This window comes from Rhodnius prolixus, unplaced genomic scaffold, assembly GCF_049639745.1.
Source record: "Rhodnius prolixus isolate KJV_2025 unplaced genomic scaffold, Rpr scaffold_3, whole genome shotgun sequence".
Taxonomy (NCBI): Eukaryota; Metazoa; Arthropoda; class Insecta; order Hemiptera; family Reduviidae; genus Rhodnius; species Rhodnius prolixus.
This window is the reverse complement of record NW_027411603.1, coordinates 17,239,333-17,260,945: the sequence shown is the minus strand read 5'-3', so window position 1 is coordinate 17,260,945 and position 21,613 is coordinate 17,239,333. Positions and strand designations below refer to the sequence as shown.

Below are 21,613 nucleotides of genomic sequence, written 5' to 3'. Positions count from 1 at the left end.
CGGCTAACAGCCATTGCTGTATTGTTTTATTTATGTAAAAGTTTAAATATTGTAATCAGAATAATTTAATTTAATTGAAGCCATTATTATTATTATTATTATAGTGGTAGGATAGTTAAATAGGATAAAAAAGTAGGAAAGAAAACTCTACGGATTGAAATGAAACTAAACTTTTTTTTAGTATCCAATTGTAATTGTGTATAAGAACAAATACAAAAAAAAAAAAAAAAAAAAAAGAACTGTTCTTATCTTAAAGCACGCTTTCGAGTATACTGGTTCAATGACTTCTGATTAAGAAAAACTTTTCATTGAAAAATTCCGAGTTAGTCGCCGTAAAGATCTTTTCAGACTCTTCTAAGTGTAATATCTTCTTTGATAAATAATTTATAAGTTTCCTTTAAATTTATCTTGTAATTTCTCAAGAGTATACTGTAATTCAGAGAATTATGATCTGAACTTGCTGAGTACTACTCTGAAACAACAACAACTCAAAAAAAATTGACTGGTTAGATTTTTTCTTATGGCTTATCTGCATCTTGCTCTAACTCTTGTAAATAATTGGAAGAAAGGTTTTATTTTATATTCTGATTTAGCCCTCTTTTGGCATTTGCTGGATGACTGAAGTGTTGCCGCTATTAAATATATACGTTATAGAGTAAATAATTTTGTCTTTAAAACAGCAAGTTCTTCTACAAGTTCCGTGTACATCAAGCTGAATCACAGAACTTTAGTTCTATCATGCCTAATTTGTTTTATGGTAATTTTTTTTTTTTTTTTTTTTTGGCGCATTAACAGCTGAGGTCATTAGCGCCCGGAGCTTTTTCCAGTGCACTGCCGGCCTCCGGACAGTGTTCTCTCGTTACAGACAACACTGTCCATCACCGAACAGTGAGCTGTAAGAAGCTCCTAGGAAGAGAAAATCTAAGAGTCAGCTGCTGGATTCGAACCCGGGACCTCCGCGTGGGAGTCCAGTATGCTAACCTCATAGCTAATCCCTTCCCTCCTTTATGGTAATAGTTCTGACATTTGTAGTTCTTTAAAAACTCTAGATTGTTTTTAATGAATCTCAACTTTACATCTTTACGAGATCCCTTATGTGAGACAAAGCTACTATTATTGTCCCGAAAGATTTCTCTTTATCTAGGCTACCTCAAATTAATGGCATTTCCTTTAAGTATTATGCCTGAAGTAGAGACCCTCTTGGTTAAGCAGACAGAAGCAAATTGTTTTCAAAAATCTGCGAAGATGACATGTCTATCTAAAATGTAAATCATACTGTTCTTTTGACGACCACCTGCCTATTTACGAATTAAAAAAAAAAAAAAAAAAAAAAAAAATCATACTGATTTAAAGCATTTAAAGAAATTCGATCGAGATTCCATGTACAATTCTCCAGATAACTGGATTTACAATATTAAATATGAAACGCAGATCGCCAAGCTAAATGTATGTGATTATGAGTGGTTCAATTCCCTATTTGGACCTCTTGACAAAGTTTAATGTTAATGTGAACAGTTAAAAAAGTAAAGTTTCTTCCTCCAATCATGGCATCTGACCAGAGTGGACATAATGTCATCCTGAAAAATAGGCATTACCTAAATATACAATGTTTTAATTCACTGCTGAAAAAGCTAACAACTGCGACAAGCGTATGCAATAATTTTCATTACAAATTATTTTGTAAAGAACATCTTCTCTTTTTCATTCGCTACTTGACATACGTTTTCAGTTAATTTATCGCTCAGAGACGAAAGAAAAAAACAATAAAACAAAAAATGTTCTTTGTGTACACAATTGTTTGTTTGTGATTTTTTTTTTTCTAGTGTGTTATTAATTCCTTAATTATTTATTTAATAATCCAATTTTCTGTGCAAACATTTTGAATCACATTCCTGCACAATTTGTTGTAATATTTTTACGTTTTAATTTTGTATATTTTTTTATTTTGTTTATTAGGCTCATTTCATTTCCTGAATTTCAAGCATTTGAAGGCTTATTATGTGTACCAGATGCTTTGTATAGAACAGCATTTCAGCTGTTTGACATTGGCGGAAAAGGGATGATTTCGTATGGTAAGTATTTAATTATTTGCAGCTTCTTTACTACATTAATTTGAAGAGATTTTACAGTACCCTCAAACAAAGCTTTGAATTGAGCCATTCATTTGAATTTAAGTTTTCTCAAATGTGATACTATTGAAAATACATTTTATAAGTTTTAGCATTTCTAGCAAGCGATGCTAAACTTGCCTTTTACTATTTTTACTACTATTAAGAATAAACAAACATTTTCTAAAAATCCCTTTGATATTTGATTATAAATTGTGCTTATTGTTTGTGATAAGTTTTAAATAAAACGAAATAACGCTTTTTCTGGCTAATTATATTAATTTTATCTCCTTTGTATTAAATATTTAGCGGATATTTTACTAAGTTCATAGTTCCTTATGCAAAGTGTATCATGTCGACAATCTAGTAATCGAAAAAGGTTACGGCGATTTATTTGGCCAATCCTACTCATAACTTCAAAAGCACATCGTCAAAACTATTGCTAAAGCTGGGCCTTCAAAGGCTATTAAGATTTGAATTATTTCAAAGATTTTTAACTATATTTTTGATTTAATTTAGTTTTCTTTGTATACTTTTAGATGAATTTTCTGAAGTAATTGGACACACTGAGTTAAATCAAAGATTGTCTTTCGATAAAGATAATACTTTTATGAAACTATATTTTGGAAAAGATAAGACTAGAGTTATAAATTATTCGGAATTCAGCCAGTTTCTACACGTAAGTACAATATTTAGCTCATAAATAACAAAGTGTTGATAATATCCTGGGCCGCTTGAGATACATCGGCGTAGACTACTAATTTTATTTATGTATTTTATGGCTCTAATGACAAAAATAAAATCTGGAGTTAACTATCTCTTATTGTACTTCTTTCTCATGATTCTAACTGTAAAATTTTCTTCAAATATTAATCAAATTCTAAATATTTAGTTGCCTTTAAAGATAATCATTCTTCCTTTGAAATTAGCAAAATTAATTTAATTAACAGCTAGCGTAATATCACCGGCTCTCGGTGATTTCCATAAAAACAACTTCTTTGCAAATGTTCTTCCTCAGATTCCTCACAGTGTTTGAAGAAATTCATTATAGTCATTTTAATGAAAAAACACGAACTATTTAGTTAAAGACATTCCTGTTCAACCGAAAATAAGATTTCCTTGGTTTTTATGGCATCCATTAAAAAAGTAGAAAGCCACAAGTACAAGACAAATCAATTAATTGTACATGGTTTTCTCGTTGGCGGTAGAGCTATCGAAATTAATCCCGATATTACTACGTATGAGAAAAAAACTGAAAATTAAGCTCATTAATTGCAACCACTCATGCACAATGAAAGAGATAGATGTGGTGCACGGGAATTGCACTTTTATACACGTTATATCCCAAGAATAGAGGTTTTTTTTTCTATTTATCGGTCATATTCCTTCCTATGAACTCCCCGACTGCTTAAACCTCTCTGTGTATTGATAGTTTCTGTTTAGCTCTATTTTTTCTTTTTCAACCTAAGACTCCGAAGCCATCAGTAACTGGGATTCTTCAATATCTTTCTTAGTCATCTTTATTGGTGATGCCATCCTCATATTTTACCTCTTCCGTCTCTTCAAAATCATTTTCTTCGTAATACCTGCTTTCTTCCCTTTAACACTGATTTCGTCTTCCCTATGTGCATTTCAGATTCTAATTTGACGGAACTGAACTCTTCAAGTTGAACGCCCTCTACTCCAAGATCAATATCTTCAATTACATCAAAATTATTATATTCTTCTTCAGACACCCTCTTTGTTCACGCTCTTTTTAATTTTCACCCTCTGGTCACTGTTATATCTGCTTCTTTTTCTGATTTTACTTTTACAACGATTTACCTCTTCTTGATCTTTTCCTTCATAATAATCTACTTCATTTTTCGATAGTTTTTTAAATCACAATTACAATCTTTCTCATAGCGAAAAATGCTTTTAATTATCTGTTGTGTACTTTCACAATGTACTAATAAAAACTACATTCAAAATCTGGTGTTCAATACAAATTGCTTGGTATCGTCCATCTGCTCAACTCATGTACAATTTGTGAGAGGAATTGGATTTACTGCATTGCTTTATCTCAAAATCTGCCAGAATAGAAACAAGCTCTATTAAGAGGGTATTGAGTTTATTTCTAATCAATGTCGGAATTCAACCCAAAGATCTTAGAGTTATTTATTGTTTTGTGGCTTCTTGAGTAGGCCCGTTATGAATTAATTATTCTTTGATCCGCCATGTTTAGAATTTATTCTTTATTATTCAAGGTTAAAAGCCTAGAAAATAAATTACTATTTTACTTTTCGAGGAGTAGTGTTTTCTCTCGTTTTTGAACTTTATAATGATTATTTTTGAGAAGTTTAGAGTACGTGACACCTCCAATATAATTTCCATTCAAATGTCAAATATTTATAGAATGTACATGATTTGTTTGGGAAAAAACGCAGTAATAATGATAAGTGCTATAATGAAAATTTTTTGACTTTACACTCCAGATTTTATGGTTGTTATGTGAATTGAGCCTTACCTACCAAAACTGTAAGGGCTCTTAAAAGTGTCGATAAAATTGCACACAAAGTCGAATCTCTAATTCATCTACTATTATAAACAAAGTTTCTCAATAAAAAAAAGGAAAAAAAGTACAATAATTTGTTTAAAATTGATGATTTTAAGTGAGAAATTAAGTTTAGTTATTTGACTCTATCTTATATTGCTCTAAATTAGAAAAATTAAGGTGAACAAAAAATATATAACAAAATGTGATTGTTTATTTGAAATTTAAGAAAATAGTCATCATATTAAAAAGAAAATACAAAATTCAAAAGACGTTATTATAAAAACGCAGACAGTTTCATCAATTATTAAAATTTTTGTCAAATATTTTGTAGCAAATTCTAAATCACATAATACTTTATATTTATTTAATATTTCCATATCAGATACATATGTTAGCATACTATATGTACGTACTATTTGTGCGGCTAATGTTGTTGATATACATGTAAATTTTTCTATATCTTTTTTCGGATTAAACCACGGTATTGCCAGTATTTGTGCTGATTGCAGTATTTCAACAGTTTGTTCAAGATTTATATCATCTACATTGATAGCTGAACTTTCTAAATATGTTGATAATATCCTTTTTTTATTATTTATTTCATTTTTTACATTATTTATATAATTTCTTGTTTTTGCAAATTTATATTTTATGTTGCTCCAATACAATATTCTGCTCAAACATACAATCTTTCCCATGTATATCAAAAATGGTAAAAGTCCTTGAATAAATAAAAATTGATTTTTTTATGACATTTATTACTCATTAATCTATTATGGTAGTTTCAGTTATAATATTAAATGATCCTATAAAGAATATTTATATCCCCATTGAATTCAATGACCAAGTGCCAAAATTAGATAAGGCTAATGGTTAAAATTGAGTAAGGCCTAGATGGCGTCTACTAGGTCAAATTATTCACATTATCCTATGCTTGGTTTTTGTTTCAATTAGATAATTTATTTAAGTTTTTCATTTTACATATTTATTTTATTCAAAAAATTGACGTTTCATTCTTGTTCTAAAGAAAATAATTTACTACTTTAAGAAAACACCAAATTTGAAAATTGAATTTAAAATAAAAATAACTTATCATTTAACGTCTGGCAAGAATATTTTATGGTGCTTTAAAAATTAAACCTTTTGTGAACCCTTGTGTTAATTAGTAATCCATGTTGAGAGAAAATTTCTTAGTGACAGTTTTAATGACATATAGGTTTGATTTTACTCGCTAAATCGAAAGGGAATAATTTAATGAAAATTACAACAAGTGGGAATCAACTGTAGTTTTAATTGTGCAGCAAGATTCAATTTTACTAAATATTATTATTAGTATTATATTATTTTATGAACCGATAAGTACCTCAGTCATGGTAAGCATTATATTATTTACAAAATAATATTTAATTTTTATTTTTTGTGCGTTTCAATTAGTCCAGATTTGATTTTATATTTTTATTTCAGTTTGAATATTAATTATTCTATTAAACTTCAACTTATTAATACTTTTAAAAATGTAAAATATTCATTTTTTTAAAATACCTTCCTTAAAAAGCCATCTCACATCCTCCGTTTCTGATTTTAGTGTGCAGTATATACTATTAGGCATATTAACTATGTATTTTAAACAGAAGTTTTCTAATGACATTTTCGGAAAAAATGTATAATTCTATTAAAATATTATTTTATGTGATAGTAAATTTTTGATGTATTTTAAGTAAAGTACTACTATGGAAATTTGTTTTTAAAAATATTTGTCCACCTGATTACTTTATTTTAGTATAAATACTAAACGTAATGCACTTTTTTGGTAAAGTACTAAAACTTAATGGCATACTCTATGCCTATAAAATGTCTATAATTTTCATGCACTATGCTAATGTTGAAAATTTGTGTACTTATCAGTTGGTGCAAAAGTAATTATAGATTCAGCAGTTCTTTTGATAAAGCTTCGGAGGGAAGGACCTAGAATCTCTTAACATAATTTTACAATAAAATAATGAATTCTGAGATTTATTCATCTTTACTCCAATTTGGTTTGCATGATTCTAATTTAGGATTCTCTTTCATCAGATTTTGGTTCTCAACTTTTTTCAAAGCTATGATTTCGACTTTTTTTGTTGCTAGCGTTCGCTAAACCGTTAAATATGTGCGAGAAAATTGGAAAAAAGTACATAGCATGTCTTTAAGGATTTAAAGAAACCAAATTCTGATGGTGGAGAACATTCCCAAAGGTGTAGAATTTAAAGTGAAGAACTATTTTTTGACTATGAAGTATCGATTGATGTAACATTGATGATTTCATAACTCTTAACTATCAATATGGATGTACGAATTCTATAAGCTGTATATTGTGCACGAGAAACTCGCATTCTGTTTGAAGGAGAGATTTGGTCGCTTGCAATTAATCAATCTTGGGCGAAGGTTCGCAACGTATTCATTCATTCAGACTGCAATTATTTTTATTTTTTAATCCATATTACCTGATAACTTGTTTTTTCTTATTTGTTAAATGTATATACGTATTCATATATATTTTAAAATTTGCAAAAGAAGTATCGTTTTTGCTTGCTTTAATGAAAAGGTTGAGTTGAAAAAGTTGAAGAGGTTTTCCGTTTGCGGATCGCCAAATAGTGATCAAAATTTGTAATTGCACTTCTCTTTTCGTAATTTAATAAATTGCTGATAGTAAAATTGGTCTTTGTAATTGTCATTTACGGTAAAGATAAATAAACACTGCACACATCAATTAAGAAAGTTAAAGATTATTATTTTAGAACGTATTTCTAATAACATAGTATATATACACATCTTTATTAAATATATACTTTGCCTTAATTGTTGGGATTATTTATAGCTAAAATAAAATTTTAAAGGTACTAATTTGTATTTAGTGCTTGCATGAAAGTTGTGTGACGAATCATTCCTGTTACTGTAAATTCTGTGCAAAGTGGAGTAGGCTGAGACATAAGAACCTGAATTATTTTAATTAGCATGTCCAATAGTACATTTTATGTTTTATTATGCGTGAATTACTTAATTGTGTTACAACAGAGAACACCTTCTGACTTAATTTTTTTTTGTGTGTTTACTTTTATGTTGAAGTGACTTTTAATATGATTATACAAGTAATAAATAGGCGCCACGGTAGCCGAGCGGTTAGAGGCGAGACCTGCGAAGCTAATATGTATTGTGGTACTGGGTTCGATTCCCCGGTCTTAGGCCTTGGATTTTATTTAATGGTTAATAAAAGAAATTTACAGTAAAGTACGTTTGCTAGTCGCCTCCGTCCACGACACCTAGTAAATGGTAGTTGGACGTTAGCCCCGCCTGAAAAAATAGGCGATTACTTTACTTTACTTTACTTTTACAAGTAATAAATATGCATATGTAAATAAAATATGCTACAGAATCGACTTGTTGTCTGATGATATAATTTTATATGTAAAATGTATAAACGCGGAGTAATTTTATACAAAATACAAAGCTTCTTGAAATTCCAAAGTAAAAGAGATCTCTAGATTTCTAGCATCTCTGACTTCTGGTTGTATCCTATACAGTGCTTTGTGATTTAAAGATTTGATATATAAAAGTAAAGTAAAGTAATCGCCTATTTTTTCAGGTGGAGCTTAACGTCCAACTACCAATTATGTGATATATGGTATATATATATACAATATATTTTTGGTTTTAATATTTTTGGCTAGAATAAGTTGAAAGTGGTAGAGCTCAAACTGTTATCCGTAAGGTTACAATGATTTGTTCTGAAAGCTGTGAATTTTTTTCTAAAATGAGAGCTGTGAATCAAAGGACTTGTTTTCTACCGCAGTCTCAGCCTGTGTTGCTATTGTGTTTCTTTGGGGCAATAAAGAACGCAGAGTTGGCTTAAGATAAATAGGACTACGCCCCTCCCTATGGACGACTAATATCTACTTCAAGCTGCCTGTTCTTCTAAATGCTCTTTCATCAAAACAGTTTTTTAGCTTACACTAAGATTTTGGAATAGTATAACCTTTAATTTTATTTGCTTTTTTTTTTTTCTTTTTAAGGATTTCCATGAAGAATGTGGCACACAAGCTTTCCAAAAATTTGATAAAGATGGATCTGGATTTATTTCTGCTTTAGATTTCCAAGACATAATGATCAATATAAAGAATCATCTCCTTACTAAGCAAGTCCAAGATAATTTAGTTGCTGTGTGTATATTTTTGTTACTCTGTAAATACTATAAATTTATTTATTTTTTTGCTAATTAATACGTTTTGTATTATACTCTTCATGACTTAGAGCTTTAAAAAAAACAAACAAACATTATTCGGAACAGTTATTTTATGTTTTCTTTTATAGGCGGCCGGAGGGGGACAAGCAGGGCATAGAGTCAGTTTTCCTTATTTTATGGCATTCAATTCTTTATTAAGTAATATGGAATTAGTAAAAAGGATATATCTTAATGCTACGAATGGCAATAGAACGCAGGAATTGACAAAAGGTAAGTTTTAAAAGTAGGAAAAAATAGTTGGAAAAAGTTGACGATATTTTTTAGTAGTTTGTTAAGAGTTCGTTCGAAATAGTTTCCTTGGTAAGTTAATAGCAGGCTCATTGATCTTTTGGCTTGGAAACAATTTCAGATTCTGTTCTTTTTTTTTCAGATTTTTATCCTTTCCAAAACAATTAAATTAACTTATATTATTAACTAAATTTCAAAAAACATTTTCTTAATTTTGAGATATACAGTATATCCTAAGAATTGAATATACGTGGATTGTAAGCAAAAATACTCGTACAAAAATACCCTTAAAAAATACGAGTACAAATGTTATACGAATACAAGTTTTGATTTCTCATTAAGTATTTAATTACAGATGAATTCCTTTACTCAGCACAAATGATGTCACAAATCACGCCTTTAGAAGTCGATATCTTGTATCATCTTTGCCATTTAATTCATCAAAGAGGGTAATATATGAATTCTTTTTTTCTTTCCAGTTCCCCATTCCCAAATTTAGTTATGCATTTATAGATTTTTAGTTTATTTTGTTTTTTTTTTTAATGAATTACTAAAAAAAAAAGAGTAATTGTTTTAATAGAGAGGAAGCTTCTAGCGAAAAAAATAAATAAAAAATAATAATAATACTAAATCGAATGGTGGGATTTCTTTACTTCTTTACAATTTTTCTTGATCATTTTTGCTACAATCCTTTGCAACAAAAATCGTTTTTTCTCTTTTTGCTTTTGCAAAAAAATTGACTTTTTAATATCAACCTGGTAAAAAAATGAAATAAACTAGAAGCTGAGCGATTACAATAGTATACCGCAAAATATGCACAAAGAGGTATTGTGGTGCTAGTCCTTTCTTTACCTTCTTGGCCTTGGATTTTACTATACTTAATCTGTTAATATGAGAAATTAAACGTTGTTTAGAATGAGAAGAAGGTTTTTTATTGGCAATGGCCAGATTTTTCTCCTTTTTTTTTTTTTTGAACCTGTTTCTTTATTTTATCATTTCAATTTGGTACCATTTTAAAGCAAGAAATTATCTTTTTTTATCTCTGTAAAATGCTTTAAATATCGACATACTTCTATTGCACTACTATATTGATGCAAAAAATGCACATTTGTTTGGAAATAAAATGTAAGATAAAAATTTTATTTACCAGTTTGAAAAAAAAATAAATTTAAGTTCATTAAGAAAAAAGTGCATTTTTCCTGTTTGGCTAGAATGCTACAGTAACTGCATTTAAATTCCCTAGCCTTGATTGAAAAATTAATTTCATCTTTTTTTGACTTGTAAATACAAAGAAGTTTATTGCTAATACTATTTTTATTTTTTTATTAGAATCATAATCCAAGGATTATTTTTTGACTTTCTATCATCTCCAAAGGGTTCTCCACATATCCTTCAATTAGTCTCTGTTTCATTTATCCAAAACATTGTGATTTAATAGCATTTTGCATGATTCATCTTTATTATAAAGTATATTCAATTTTGTAGTGTTTAACCTAATTACATTTAGGTTTGGCAATGGATTTCTATTTAATAGCATTTAACTTAGTAAATTTTATTTCTTTCCTTGTTTAATGGCGTCTTCAAACCTTAGATTAGATCAGATTTTAGATTGAATTTATAAATCAAAATTAATTTAGTGTGAAATTTGTATGAAGTTTACAGCTTTTTTTTATTTAACATTGAAGATTTATTGAAAATTAAAATTTTATTATAATTGAATCGTATGCTTGTGAAGTCTGACAAAAATTAATCGAAAAGTTTTTGTTGAAGATACTCAGAAAGGTAGCCTCGCCAAAACGTGGTCCGAACCATTAGTTGAAAAATCATATAGTCAATGATTAAATCAGTTTGATTATCGATTGGAATTAAATTAATTAGGTGATTAAAATAAAAGTTCAATAAAATTCTCAGATTTAATCATAATTTTTTGTTTGATTAAATTAGTTTGTGTGAGGTTTACATTTGAAATTTAGTTCACTAATTAATTGACATGATTGAAAATAAGTTGAATTTCGCCGAATAAATTCTGATAAAAATAAAAAAATTAATCAATTAAATTGTATTTTTAATCAGTGCCCATCTCTGCTTTTAATGCTTGTTTAACAAATTTGCTATGATTTAGAGAATATGTTTACATTTTAATTATTTATTTATATTAATCTATGAATACTCGAAATTAATAGCTCTTAAAGCTATAAATGCATGTACATAATGTATATTTTATTTAAGGGTTCAGAAATTTCCGAAAAATGTATACAATTCTATCTTTAGTATATATATTTTTTTTTTATAACTATATTTATGGGGCTGGTTCTTATTTTGCGCTAGTTTTTTGTACTGAGTTAACATCTTAAAAAACTGTAGTGTTTGTTAGAAATATTTTTCGTAATAAATGTAATAATAACTTAAAATACCATTTGGTTTTTCGAAAACTTTTTAATTTTCATGTTATGGGACTGCAAACGGAAATTTTTTCTAACATACTTTATCTGATTATATATTTTTTATAAGCTTTAACGCTTTTCCTTTCCCTTTTTTCATTAATATAAGCTTTTCTACTTTCTCTTCCTTTTTCGTTAATAAATTGTGAAATTGTTTTGTTTTGTTGCTTCCCACACTAATGTGTTAATTGGATAGGTCTTGGATGATAGATGATCATTCGATGCATCTAGGGTGGGTATGTCAGTTATTTGTAAACTATTTTCCTTTTATTCACTTATTTATTAATTATTTTATATTTTTCTTTTTTATTATTTTCTTATTAATAAACTCTGTTATTTCACTTAATAAATACTTCGTTTTACTTCGTAACAGTTTTTTATTTTTGGGGACTGCACTTTTATAGTTTTTTTCTATCTCTCTTTCTCTTGATTTATTTTTGTTTATTTTAGTACAAAAACTGTGAATTCAATTAATTATATTTAAAGAAATGTGTATTTATTTTACAGGAGGATTGCTTATAGTGATCTGCAATCGATAGCTCCAGAACAATACTATAAACAATTAAGTAGTAGACTAGCTGAAATTCATGCAGTTTCTGTAAGTATTTAAAATTGTAGTTTTTTAAAAATGTTCTTCAGTCGGTTGTTTAATTGCTGCTAACGAAGAATGTTTCTTTTAATATTGAAGTCATAAACATTTTTGATTAAGTTATTTATTTAATAACCAGATCATTCCTAGATTCAATTCATTGCAAGATGTTCTACATGACTGTACTAAGTGCAGCATTACAATTGAAATTGATAAGGAAGTTAAACTTCCACGAACCAGTAGTTTTAATAATATTCACTACTAAAATGAAATCGTTTTTTCAAACATAAATCAATTTTTTTCTTGATATTTGCAAAGAACGAAGGATCGGGATCTAATAATAACCTAGCCTGAAAATAAGTAAATAATAAAAAAAGAAGATATAAGAACCGAAAAGAATCATTTATGGTCTTCTGCATCAGCGGGCCCGTAGAAATGAGAAATGATCTTCGTGTTTGACAATCTTTAAATATTTTTTTCTAAGGATAAACAGAAGATTTGGTTAAACCATAAGCGGTATTTTGGCGGAACAGTAAAAATTACCTACATAAAAGAGATTTTTAGGAGGTACAACGCGCCCACATCCATTGTTATTTATTTTTGATGTTCTAGAAACTAGAGCATGCACTTTGGATTACTGATTTAAAAAAAAATCTGCTTTGATAAATGAGGTTTTACCTGCGTTTCTCGTTTTTTTTTTTATTGATAATTTTTTAAAAGAGGGATTTCCTGACGGAAAAAGAATTTAAATTTTTCAATTTTTGATGTTTTAAAATTAGTTTCGGCATACAAACTTGTTTATTTAAAATAAACACAAAGTCAATTAATTATTGACAAACGCCTTTCACTGCAGTTGTTGATATTCTTGGTTTCCTCTTATTCCCAGTAAGTGGAAGTATTGCAGATTATTTACTTTTTTTTCACGGGAAAGACATTGCAAATTCGAAAGAAGCTAGCAAATACATCTAGCTTCTTGTCAAAGAAATTTCACATATCGGTGTTTCATTATCTTCAGTTAGAAGAGCCTCGCGTTTCACCCGCGATTAACCAATATAAGTACATGTCAGTAATATTTAGTTTTCTACGGGTCCGCAAAATATTATTTAGTACTAAAGTTCACTGGCGAAGTAATAACATTACAATTACACGAATTACTCGCAATTTGTTTGCAATCAGTTACTATTTGTTGAAATTTATTGCCTAGAGCCCAGAAGAGCGAAGTTTTTTAATACAAGTTTTAGAGAACGTCTACAGATTTGCATTGGGTTCAATTGCAGGAGGTAATCTTTTTTTCTTCTTATTTATGTTTTTATAGTTTCGAAAGCAATTAGGGAATCATTAAATTCAATATTACAGGTGTTGGAGCAACCGCAGTTTATCCAATTGATCTAGTTAAAACGAGGATGCAGAATCAACGAACTGGCTCATTTATTGGTGAAGTGATGTACCGTAATAGTTGGGACTGTTTCAAAAAAGTGATTCGTCATGAAGGCCCACTCGGTTTGTACCGAGGATTGCTTCCACAATTGATGGGCGTTGCTCCTGAAAAAGCTATTAAATTGACTGTAAATGATTTTATTCGTGATAAATTGATGGATAATAGTGGTAACATAAGGCTACCCTATGAAATAGTGGCCGGCGGTTGTGTAAGTATTATCTTATTTATTTTATTTTTATGAATTAGATAATTTAATGTGTTTTGTTAATGATTTAAAGTACAATCTGTTTTCCTCCATTGCTATATAATTTATACCTTTACAAATTTATAATTTTACCTCTTCATTTTAAACCTTAATAAATTATTTTAACCAGAAATTCATCAATATGTATTGAATCGGATTTTTCATTACCAGTCCATCTCTCCAATGCCATGTTTTCATGTGATTCCACTTCTTCATAGGAAACTCTAAGCTTCTCCTCAACGTCAATAACGCAACACTATAATATAATCCTGAGTCCTTTCCCTTCTGCTTTCAACAAAGTTTAAAAGATTTTGAAGAAATTAAAGAACTAAAAACTCGCAATATATACAATTTACATACTTTTGTAAGTTTATTTATTTTGTTTATATTTTAATTATAAAGGTACAATCAGATTATTTTTCTTTGTTTTTCTTGTTTATAGGCAGGTGCTTCTCAAGTTATATTTACAAATCCACTAGAAATAGTCAAAATTCGGTTACAAGTTGCTGGTGAAATAGCAACAGGACGGAAAGTTAGAGCGTTATCTGTGTTAAAGGATCTTGGATTGTTTGGATTGTATAAGGTGTGCTAAAATTAATGAAGAATTTTTTTTTTTATTTTATTTTTAATTAACATTCTGTTTACTTGCAGGGAGCTAGAGCTTGTTTCCTTAGGGATATTCCATTTTCAGCTATCTATTTCCCGGTATATGCTCATATGAAGTCGAATCTTGCCGATGAAGATGGTTATAATAGTCCGATGACATTATTTATCTCCGGTCTTATAGCTGGAGTCCCTGCTGCTTCGTTAGTCACTCCTGCTGATGTCATTAAAACTAGACTTCAGGTACTTCATTGTGGTTTTGTAGTTCTTAAATAATTAGAACTTAACGGAAACTTCAAAAGAGAATATTTGCCATAATCGGCTATAAGTACAGTCTACGACTTTAGTATATCTTTCTAAAAGAACCTGACACGGCCAATCTGATAGATAGTTATACCAAGGATTGTACAGACGAGTAATGATTAAAATAAAATTCGAGCATTTATGTAATTTTTGTGTTTATTCACATAATTTGAATTATTGGCTTTGCAATATATTTTTACTTCTAGTAAGAGTAGTTGCGATTTTTGATTTCCAGTTTTTACCGGTATTTTGTAGTATTCGTTTGAGACATCTTTATGTGTGTATATGTGTGTGCCTGTTTTAATTCCAATCCGGTTGATCATTCTTTGAGGATTTGTAACGGTTGAGTTCTTTTGAGGTGGGGTGCTAACTTTAGCTAACCTCTAGTTTGGAGGCCTGTCGATTTTACATCAGGTTTTACTACCCTAGCCTAATCAAACAACATAAGAATAGAAACCCTGAAGTATATTGTGTATTCTCTTTAAAATTTAACGATAAGTTGAAAAACGCTCGATATATGTACATATTGAATATTTTTTAGATCGTCCTTATTCCACGAGGCATATTTTGTAATAATTTTTTTCCCCCTACAAAGGTGTTGAACGGAGTCGATAAAACCCTTGGACTTCTTACTATAATCGATTAAATTCAATAGCTAAAGTAGAACACATTAGAGGATAATACCGATAAACTTGTAGGGTACAGCCAAACCCAGTCTTAATCTTTCTTAACAAAATACAAGCTTATGGTTATAATAATCCAACTATTAACTTATATTTCTAGGTTGTGGCTCGGGAAGGTCAAACAACTTACACAGGTGACATTAGTGACGCTGCAAGAAAGATTTATGTTGAAGAAGGTCCTAGAGCATTTTGGAAAGGAACAGCTGGTAAAATTATATAATAGACTAAAGTTTAGAAGTTCTTTTTTTAGTATTATTTTTCTATCGGTCTTTTTCTTTTTTCTTTTCCTGTCTCCAAACAAGGAGCTATATACCCAGGTATTCTCAATCATTATTGCTGTGCATTATTCATCTATTTTATTTTCATTTTCTGTTGTTGTAAAAGTTAATTTCATTAAATAAGAATACCACCTTTTTTTCACAAATTAAATAATGGTTCAAAATTTTGTATAAATCTTAAATTTATTTGTAATAAATTTCGCTTCATCTATAATGCTCAATGACAAGATTTAAGTAAAACCGTTAGCTAAAACATGGTTGCCTCAGCTCATAAATTAATAAATGCTTCGTATTAATTATATAAAATTCAAATTTTAAGAGGATCTTAATGTCGAAATATGATTTCAGTATTTCATAATTAAGTTTTACATTTAATTAAAACCTTGACTTGTTACACTGTGTATGTTTCTGGAGTTCGTTAAGTATAATTCTTAGTAATGCATATTTTTTTTATTGCCTAGCTCGAGTACTCAGATCATCTCCTCAGTTTGCAGTCACCTTGTTGACCTATGAAATTCTTCAGCGGGCTTTGTATGTCGACTTTGGAGGGACGTAAGTACTTTTATTTATGCTATTTTTGAAAGTACACTGAAAGTTGTGTGTGAATACTTGCAAAAAAGATAAGTTCTCCTACTTAGTTTAAAATGTCTGAAATGTTCAGTAATTTTTTGATGAAGGAGGTGAAGGAACAGTCAACGTAGATAGCTTTTAGGGATCTTAGAAATTACAAAATGGTTGGACTTATATCAAAACTTTTAAAGTATAATTGAAATAATGTATTGCATTTTTATAAGTACTGCTGAGAAGTAAATGTGTTTAACTTCTTTCTCTAAATAATTTATACTTTATCTTAAGAACAGTGTTACTTGCCAATTTTGAAGCCATACTTTAAACTGAGATTACACTTATCGCGTGGCACAGATTCGCGGACAGATCGGGAAAAAAAAGATCGGATAAAATTGTTTTCCATTTAAGATTTCTGTCAGCAGTTGCTTTACCAAAAAAATTATACGGATGTTTTAAAAGGAAACTATTATAGATTTTCCTAGAAATTGGACACTTCTTTTTTAATATGTTTCAGAGCCATCACGTTTTGAAGAATTAAAGTCCAGAAAACATTTTTTTACCTCTTATTGATTTGTCGATATATGAATATCAAGATCTGATCAGAAGAAAAAAAATAAAAAAAATTCATTCAGCGTATTGTAACATCTAAAATTATTAAGCCATTGTGCAATTTTTGAATCGGGTAATGCAGTTTAAGAAAAATCTATCCAGAAAACAGGTAAAACTGCGGGCGTCGCTGCAAGTAGGAAGAAGCGCAAGTATATGATGATAGTGTTTTGCATATAGTACCTTCTTTACTATAAAAAGTTTCCTTCAAAGCTTTAGCAAATTCTTAACGTATATTTTTCCGAGCGTAGAGGTTGCTGCAAAATGTTAACGTGTAGTGATTGTACTGTTTAGTGGTGTACAAATAATGTAATTACTATTATGTATTATACATTGTTTTTGGTGACTGATTCATTAATCCAGAAGAAAGATAAAATAATGCCAATTTGGGTCATTATTATTTTTTTATAGCCGAGCTTTCGACCTAGGGACTAGGTCTCATCTTCAGGGCTTATTGACGATATATTATTTTCATAAGCAGAAGACGCACGAACTGTAGACAAACATTGTAAAAAATATTACACTGCATGTAAGCCCTGTAGAGGACCTATTCTCTAGGTAGAAAAAAGTCAGCAATAATAAAAAAAATAAAAATAAGGAGTGAAATTGGTATTGATCTTTCTTTCTGAAATAGGAACTGCATATGAGCTCAGGAAAAATTTTATTTTTGAAGAGGGCACCAAAATTGCCGCAAATCGGTGAAAATTTAAAGTGTTCTTTTTACTATGAATCAACTCTTCTACAATAGCTATTTTTTTCTTTATTATTAATAATTTTTTCCTAATTTATAAATCAATGATTTTTAGCCGGCCAACTGGATCAGAGCAACATGTACCAAGTGCTGGTGTAATGGATAAGGAAAAACCAACCACTCCAGATCATGTTGGCGGTTATCAAGCGGCTATACCAATATTAGAAGGTATTGAAACTAAATTCGGATTATGTCTTCCGAAATTTAGGATAGCTTCTCAACCCCAGGTATAACAATTTATTTTTATAATTTATTATATTTTGTCTGTTTTCGGTGAATTCACTTTTAATTTTTTTTTTTTTTTTGTAAAAAAAGTTAAGGAAGTCATATTCATGAACTGTAACAATTGTTTTTAACGCTTAAAATTAGTTTCCAAACTATTTAGCTTAACAAAAATTCCAAAGATACCATCTGTAAACAGAATTAAAAATTCTATGTCTTGCTGAATTATGTATTTCCAGAACACTTCAGTAAACTCCATATTTTGAGAAACAATAATAAGAGAAAAAAATAAAATGGTAGAATGTTCCATTTTTTTTGTTCCAACTTTATTGACGCTTATTATGAATGCATTTTAATATTATGTTTATATTTAAATGTAATTTATTTTTTTGCTGTAAATATAAATTTATTCGTATAGTTAGTGTAAAAGGGATCTAGGATTTTTGTATTATTCGGACTTTTGGAAAGGAAATTTACATTCTAACTTCAGATCATTTTGTTTTTTCTGTTGCATCAGAAAACAGGATATTTACTGTTTAAAAGCAAATAGTAATTTTCAAGTATTCCAATATAATGAAAAAAACTATAAATAAAGCTTTTAAGTTTTAACACATTGAAAGAAAATATTCGTTCTTAACTCTTTGAAATATTTAATTAAAATCAATTAAAGAATACTATAAATTAGTTCGAAGAAAATCAAAGTAAAGATAAAAAAATTCAAAATGTAGAGTTAATTTCTTTCTTCTTAATTAGTGATACACAGTAAATACAAATGCAACTTGTATACCAACTCTTCCGGCCATTTTAGATTTGCAAATAAGTCCCATCCACCTATAATCTCTTGTTCTTCTGATAAAACAGTACATCACTGTACATATGAAAATATTAAAAACTCACTTATTGGATATTCACTAAGCATCGTACGTATTTCGGGAAGATCGTCAACTTTGTTGAGAACTATTCTTCTTGGAACTATTACCACTTTCTACGGAGTAGTCTACCAGAAACTATCTATTCAGAACTACTTATTCAGTATTACCAATTTTATTAAGGGATGGGCTAACTTTTGCACTGTAGCGTTAGAGAAACCCACAAAGAGACATAATATATTAGCGAATTAGTCGTATTCGGCCTCTTGCAAATAAAATAATTTAAATTTTTTTAATATCTTTTATCATTCCACGAAAATTTCACCTTGTTTTCTATTTATCGAATTTATAAATGTTAAATTATTCCTTTGCTAAGCAAAAACTGTACTCAGGAAATAAAATATATCACAAAGCCTAGAAAGTAGCATCTTTTATGCTCTAACACAAAACGAATGTTAAGTGGGAACAGTAATGGACCTACAATCTAATTTTTGAAAATTAACTTTATTTAATTTTTACTCTTTATTGTAAATTGCATTTGGTGAATTCCAAAAATAAACATTCTATCGAAATGAGAGGGCAGAATGGTGTAATTGTATTTTTATATGAACGATATCCATTAATCGTTAGGATTTAACTAAAAAAGATAATAACGTAGGTAGGGTTTAAGAGTTTGTTCAGCTGGTACGAAAAATAACTTACTCACTGACCAAAGCAATTTTTGTTTATTTTTCGAAGAGGAAATGAATCAATTCAAAATTTTAACAATTATAAAGAAAATTAAAAGAATAATTTATTAAAGAGAAGAAAATTTCTTAAATAACGTGGCTTGCCCACTGTTAATTTGGATTTATTCCTTTTTAATTGGCAAAATAGAAAAAAAATGAACTATCCTTTTAAAGAAATGAAAGAGTGAGTACAATTAAAACATTTCGAAGCAAAGTGGGTACGTTTAATTTAAATTTGTTTAATGTACAATAAGTAAAAACAACCTAAAAAATAAAAATAAAAAGATTGTCTTTAAATAGAAAAGAAATTGTACTTTACAGTGGAGTAAATAATTACCTGATGTTAAGTACTGAAAAGTTATATTTATATAAAAACTTTGTGAGGGCATTTACATTTTTTGCCACAATTTCTACGCAATATTATCTTCTTTTTTTTTCCTTTGTACAGAAGTTTAAAATGATAATAAACAAATATTTATTATTACTAATTAGAGTTTATTTATTTTGTTACCTTCTTTATCAATATTAGACAGAGTTTTCAGAGTATTTGAAGCTTATCGATCTATTTGCCTCAAGGTTCGTATGTTTAAATTCATAAGTTTTACTTAAACGACTAATGTGAACCAAAAAATCTAACCAAATATTTTGATAGTGATATATCGCTCCCACAAGACATTTTAATTGCAATTCCTCAAATCATAAAACATTTCTTTAGAGATAAATTTTAAGATAGGTTTTAACTTAGCTGAAGGAAGAGTAAATTATACTAAAGTGGCACTTTTAAAAGTAATACACAAGAGTGTTTCTTCAAGATTCAACTAACTTTGATTGTTCTGGGAAAAAAGTAGCAAATAAAAGTTGAATGATATAATTACGTGCAATTAGTGTTTATTAATTTTAGCTGTAGCTGCAGAAGGATCTGGCATAAAATCTAAAACTATTACTCTCTTAAAATTTAATTACTTGTCAAGATAATCCTTTTAATTTTATTAGAGTCACATCTATCCAGAAACGTTTGCCACTTTTAAATGAATTACCTATCGCTAATACACATAGCGTCGGAGTAAAAAACAATATTTGTTAATTTGTAATAAATGCAGAGATTGTTAGTTCGAGTGAGTGTTTGTGGTAAGGTATTTTATATTTTCAACAAGAGATATTATATTGAAAAAGAGATGTACAATGTCAGAGCCTAGACTTAGCAATTCTTTTGTAAGAACAATTTTAGAAGTAAAAGTCAGTTACTCTCTGACGTAGTAATAGGCAATGACAATGAATTAGGCTTCAAATTAGCCGGGTATTCTGGAATTCCAGAATGAAGAACTAACATATACTCTTTCTTCTACCATTAAAATATGAATGATTTTAATTTAAGAATGGCTTAATTTATTTATGGTATTATTTTTTTGGCGCATCAACTTCTAGATAATTAGTGCTTATAAATATTTATTATTTTTAAATAAAGTTTATCGAATATTTTACTACTGTATTTCAAGCAAATTTAGTAATAAGTATAAATTATAAGTGGAGTAAATCTTAATTTTCATGTTTCAGAAACAAATTGTTTCATATTTGAAAAAACAAAACGTTTATGTATTGATTTCATGTTCAGTCGAAGAACTGTTTATTATTAATGGGTCTTCATAGTAGATGAAAATCGGAAACAGAATAAAATAAAACAATGCATGTAAATGATATTATTTACTGCAAAAGTAATTAATTCATGCTGAAGACTTGTGAAATAAAACTCGTACGGGTAAGTTTAATTTTGTCCCACACACAAATTGTGACACGGAATTAAAAAAACGGTAGTCGGATAGTGTTAAGTCTCAAGCCTATAGAGTAAAATGTTGAAGAACTCTTATAGTATTATTTGTAACTTATCAAGACTAAGAAACGAGCAAATATTTTACTTTTCTCGAGAAATTAATGCCATCTTTTTTATCTTTAAAAGCAGTTACCAGTGCAAGAAAATGACGATGAACAGCTACTTGAGTTAACACCAGAAATCGCAGCAATTCAATTGATATACAGACCAAATGAGAAAATTATTTCAGAACCTAACAAAGCTACTTTTCTACCCAGAAAGTAAATGACGGAAGAACATTATTCAGCAACAAAACTCACAGTGTAGAGTCAG

The 21,613-nt window shown here is 28.9% G+C and overlaps 1 protein-coding gene and 1 long non-coding RNA gene across 6 annotated transcripts in view; one reads left to right on the top strand and one right to left on the bottom strand.

Moving 5' to 3' along the window:
- aralar1 (calcium-binding mitochondrial carrier protein aralar1) overlaps positions 1–21,613 on the top strand; it is a 28,551-nt gene extending 6,938 nt beyond the window's left edge. The window contains exons 4-19 of one of the 5 annotated variants that reach the window (XM_074126815.1): positions 1,957–2,072; positions 2,648–2,787; positions 8,694–8,840; positions 8,992–9,133; positions 9,507–9,600; positions 11,789–11,824; positions 12,100–12,190; positions 13,386–13,461; positions 13,538–13,827; positions 14,306–14,446; positions 14,515–14,709; positions 15,553–15,658; positions 15,755–15,769; positions 16,192–16,282; positions 17,710–17,881; positions 21,428–21,613. In XM_074126815.1, coding sequence (XP_073982916.1) covers positions 1,957–2,072; positions 2,648–2,787; positions 8,694–8,840; positions 8,992–9,133; positions 9,507–9,600; positions 11,789–11,824; positions 12,100–12,190; positions 13,386–13,461; positions 13,538–13,827; positions 14,306–14,446; positions 14,515–14,709; positions 15,553–15,658; positions 15,755–15,769; positions 16,192–16,282; positions 17,710–17,881; positions 21,428–21,565 — 1,990 coding nt within the window. In that variant the 3' untranslated portion in view covers positions 21,566–21,613. Of the gene's footprint in view, positions 1–1,956; positions 2,073–2,647; positions 2,788–8,693; positions 8,841–8,991; positions 9,134–9,506; positions 9,601–11,788; positions 11,825–12,099; positions 12,191–13,385; positions 13,462–13,537; positions 13,828–14,305; positions 14,447–14,514; positions 14,710–15,552; positions 15,659–15,754; positions 15,770–16,191; positions 16,283–17,709; positions 19,962–21,427 lie in introns of those variants that run through there. The other 4 variants (XM_074126813.1, XM_074126817.1, XM_074126816.1 and 1 more) reach the window with 4 other exon arrangements.
- Positions 4,838–6,401, bottom strand: LOC141453493 (uncharacterized). Its single transcript, XR_012458034.1, has 2 exons — positions 6,187–6,401; positions 4,838–5,365 (listed from the first exon to the last, which is right to left on the bottom strand). It is a non-coding gene; the product is annotated as an uncharacterized lncRNA (long non-coding RNA).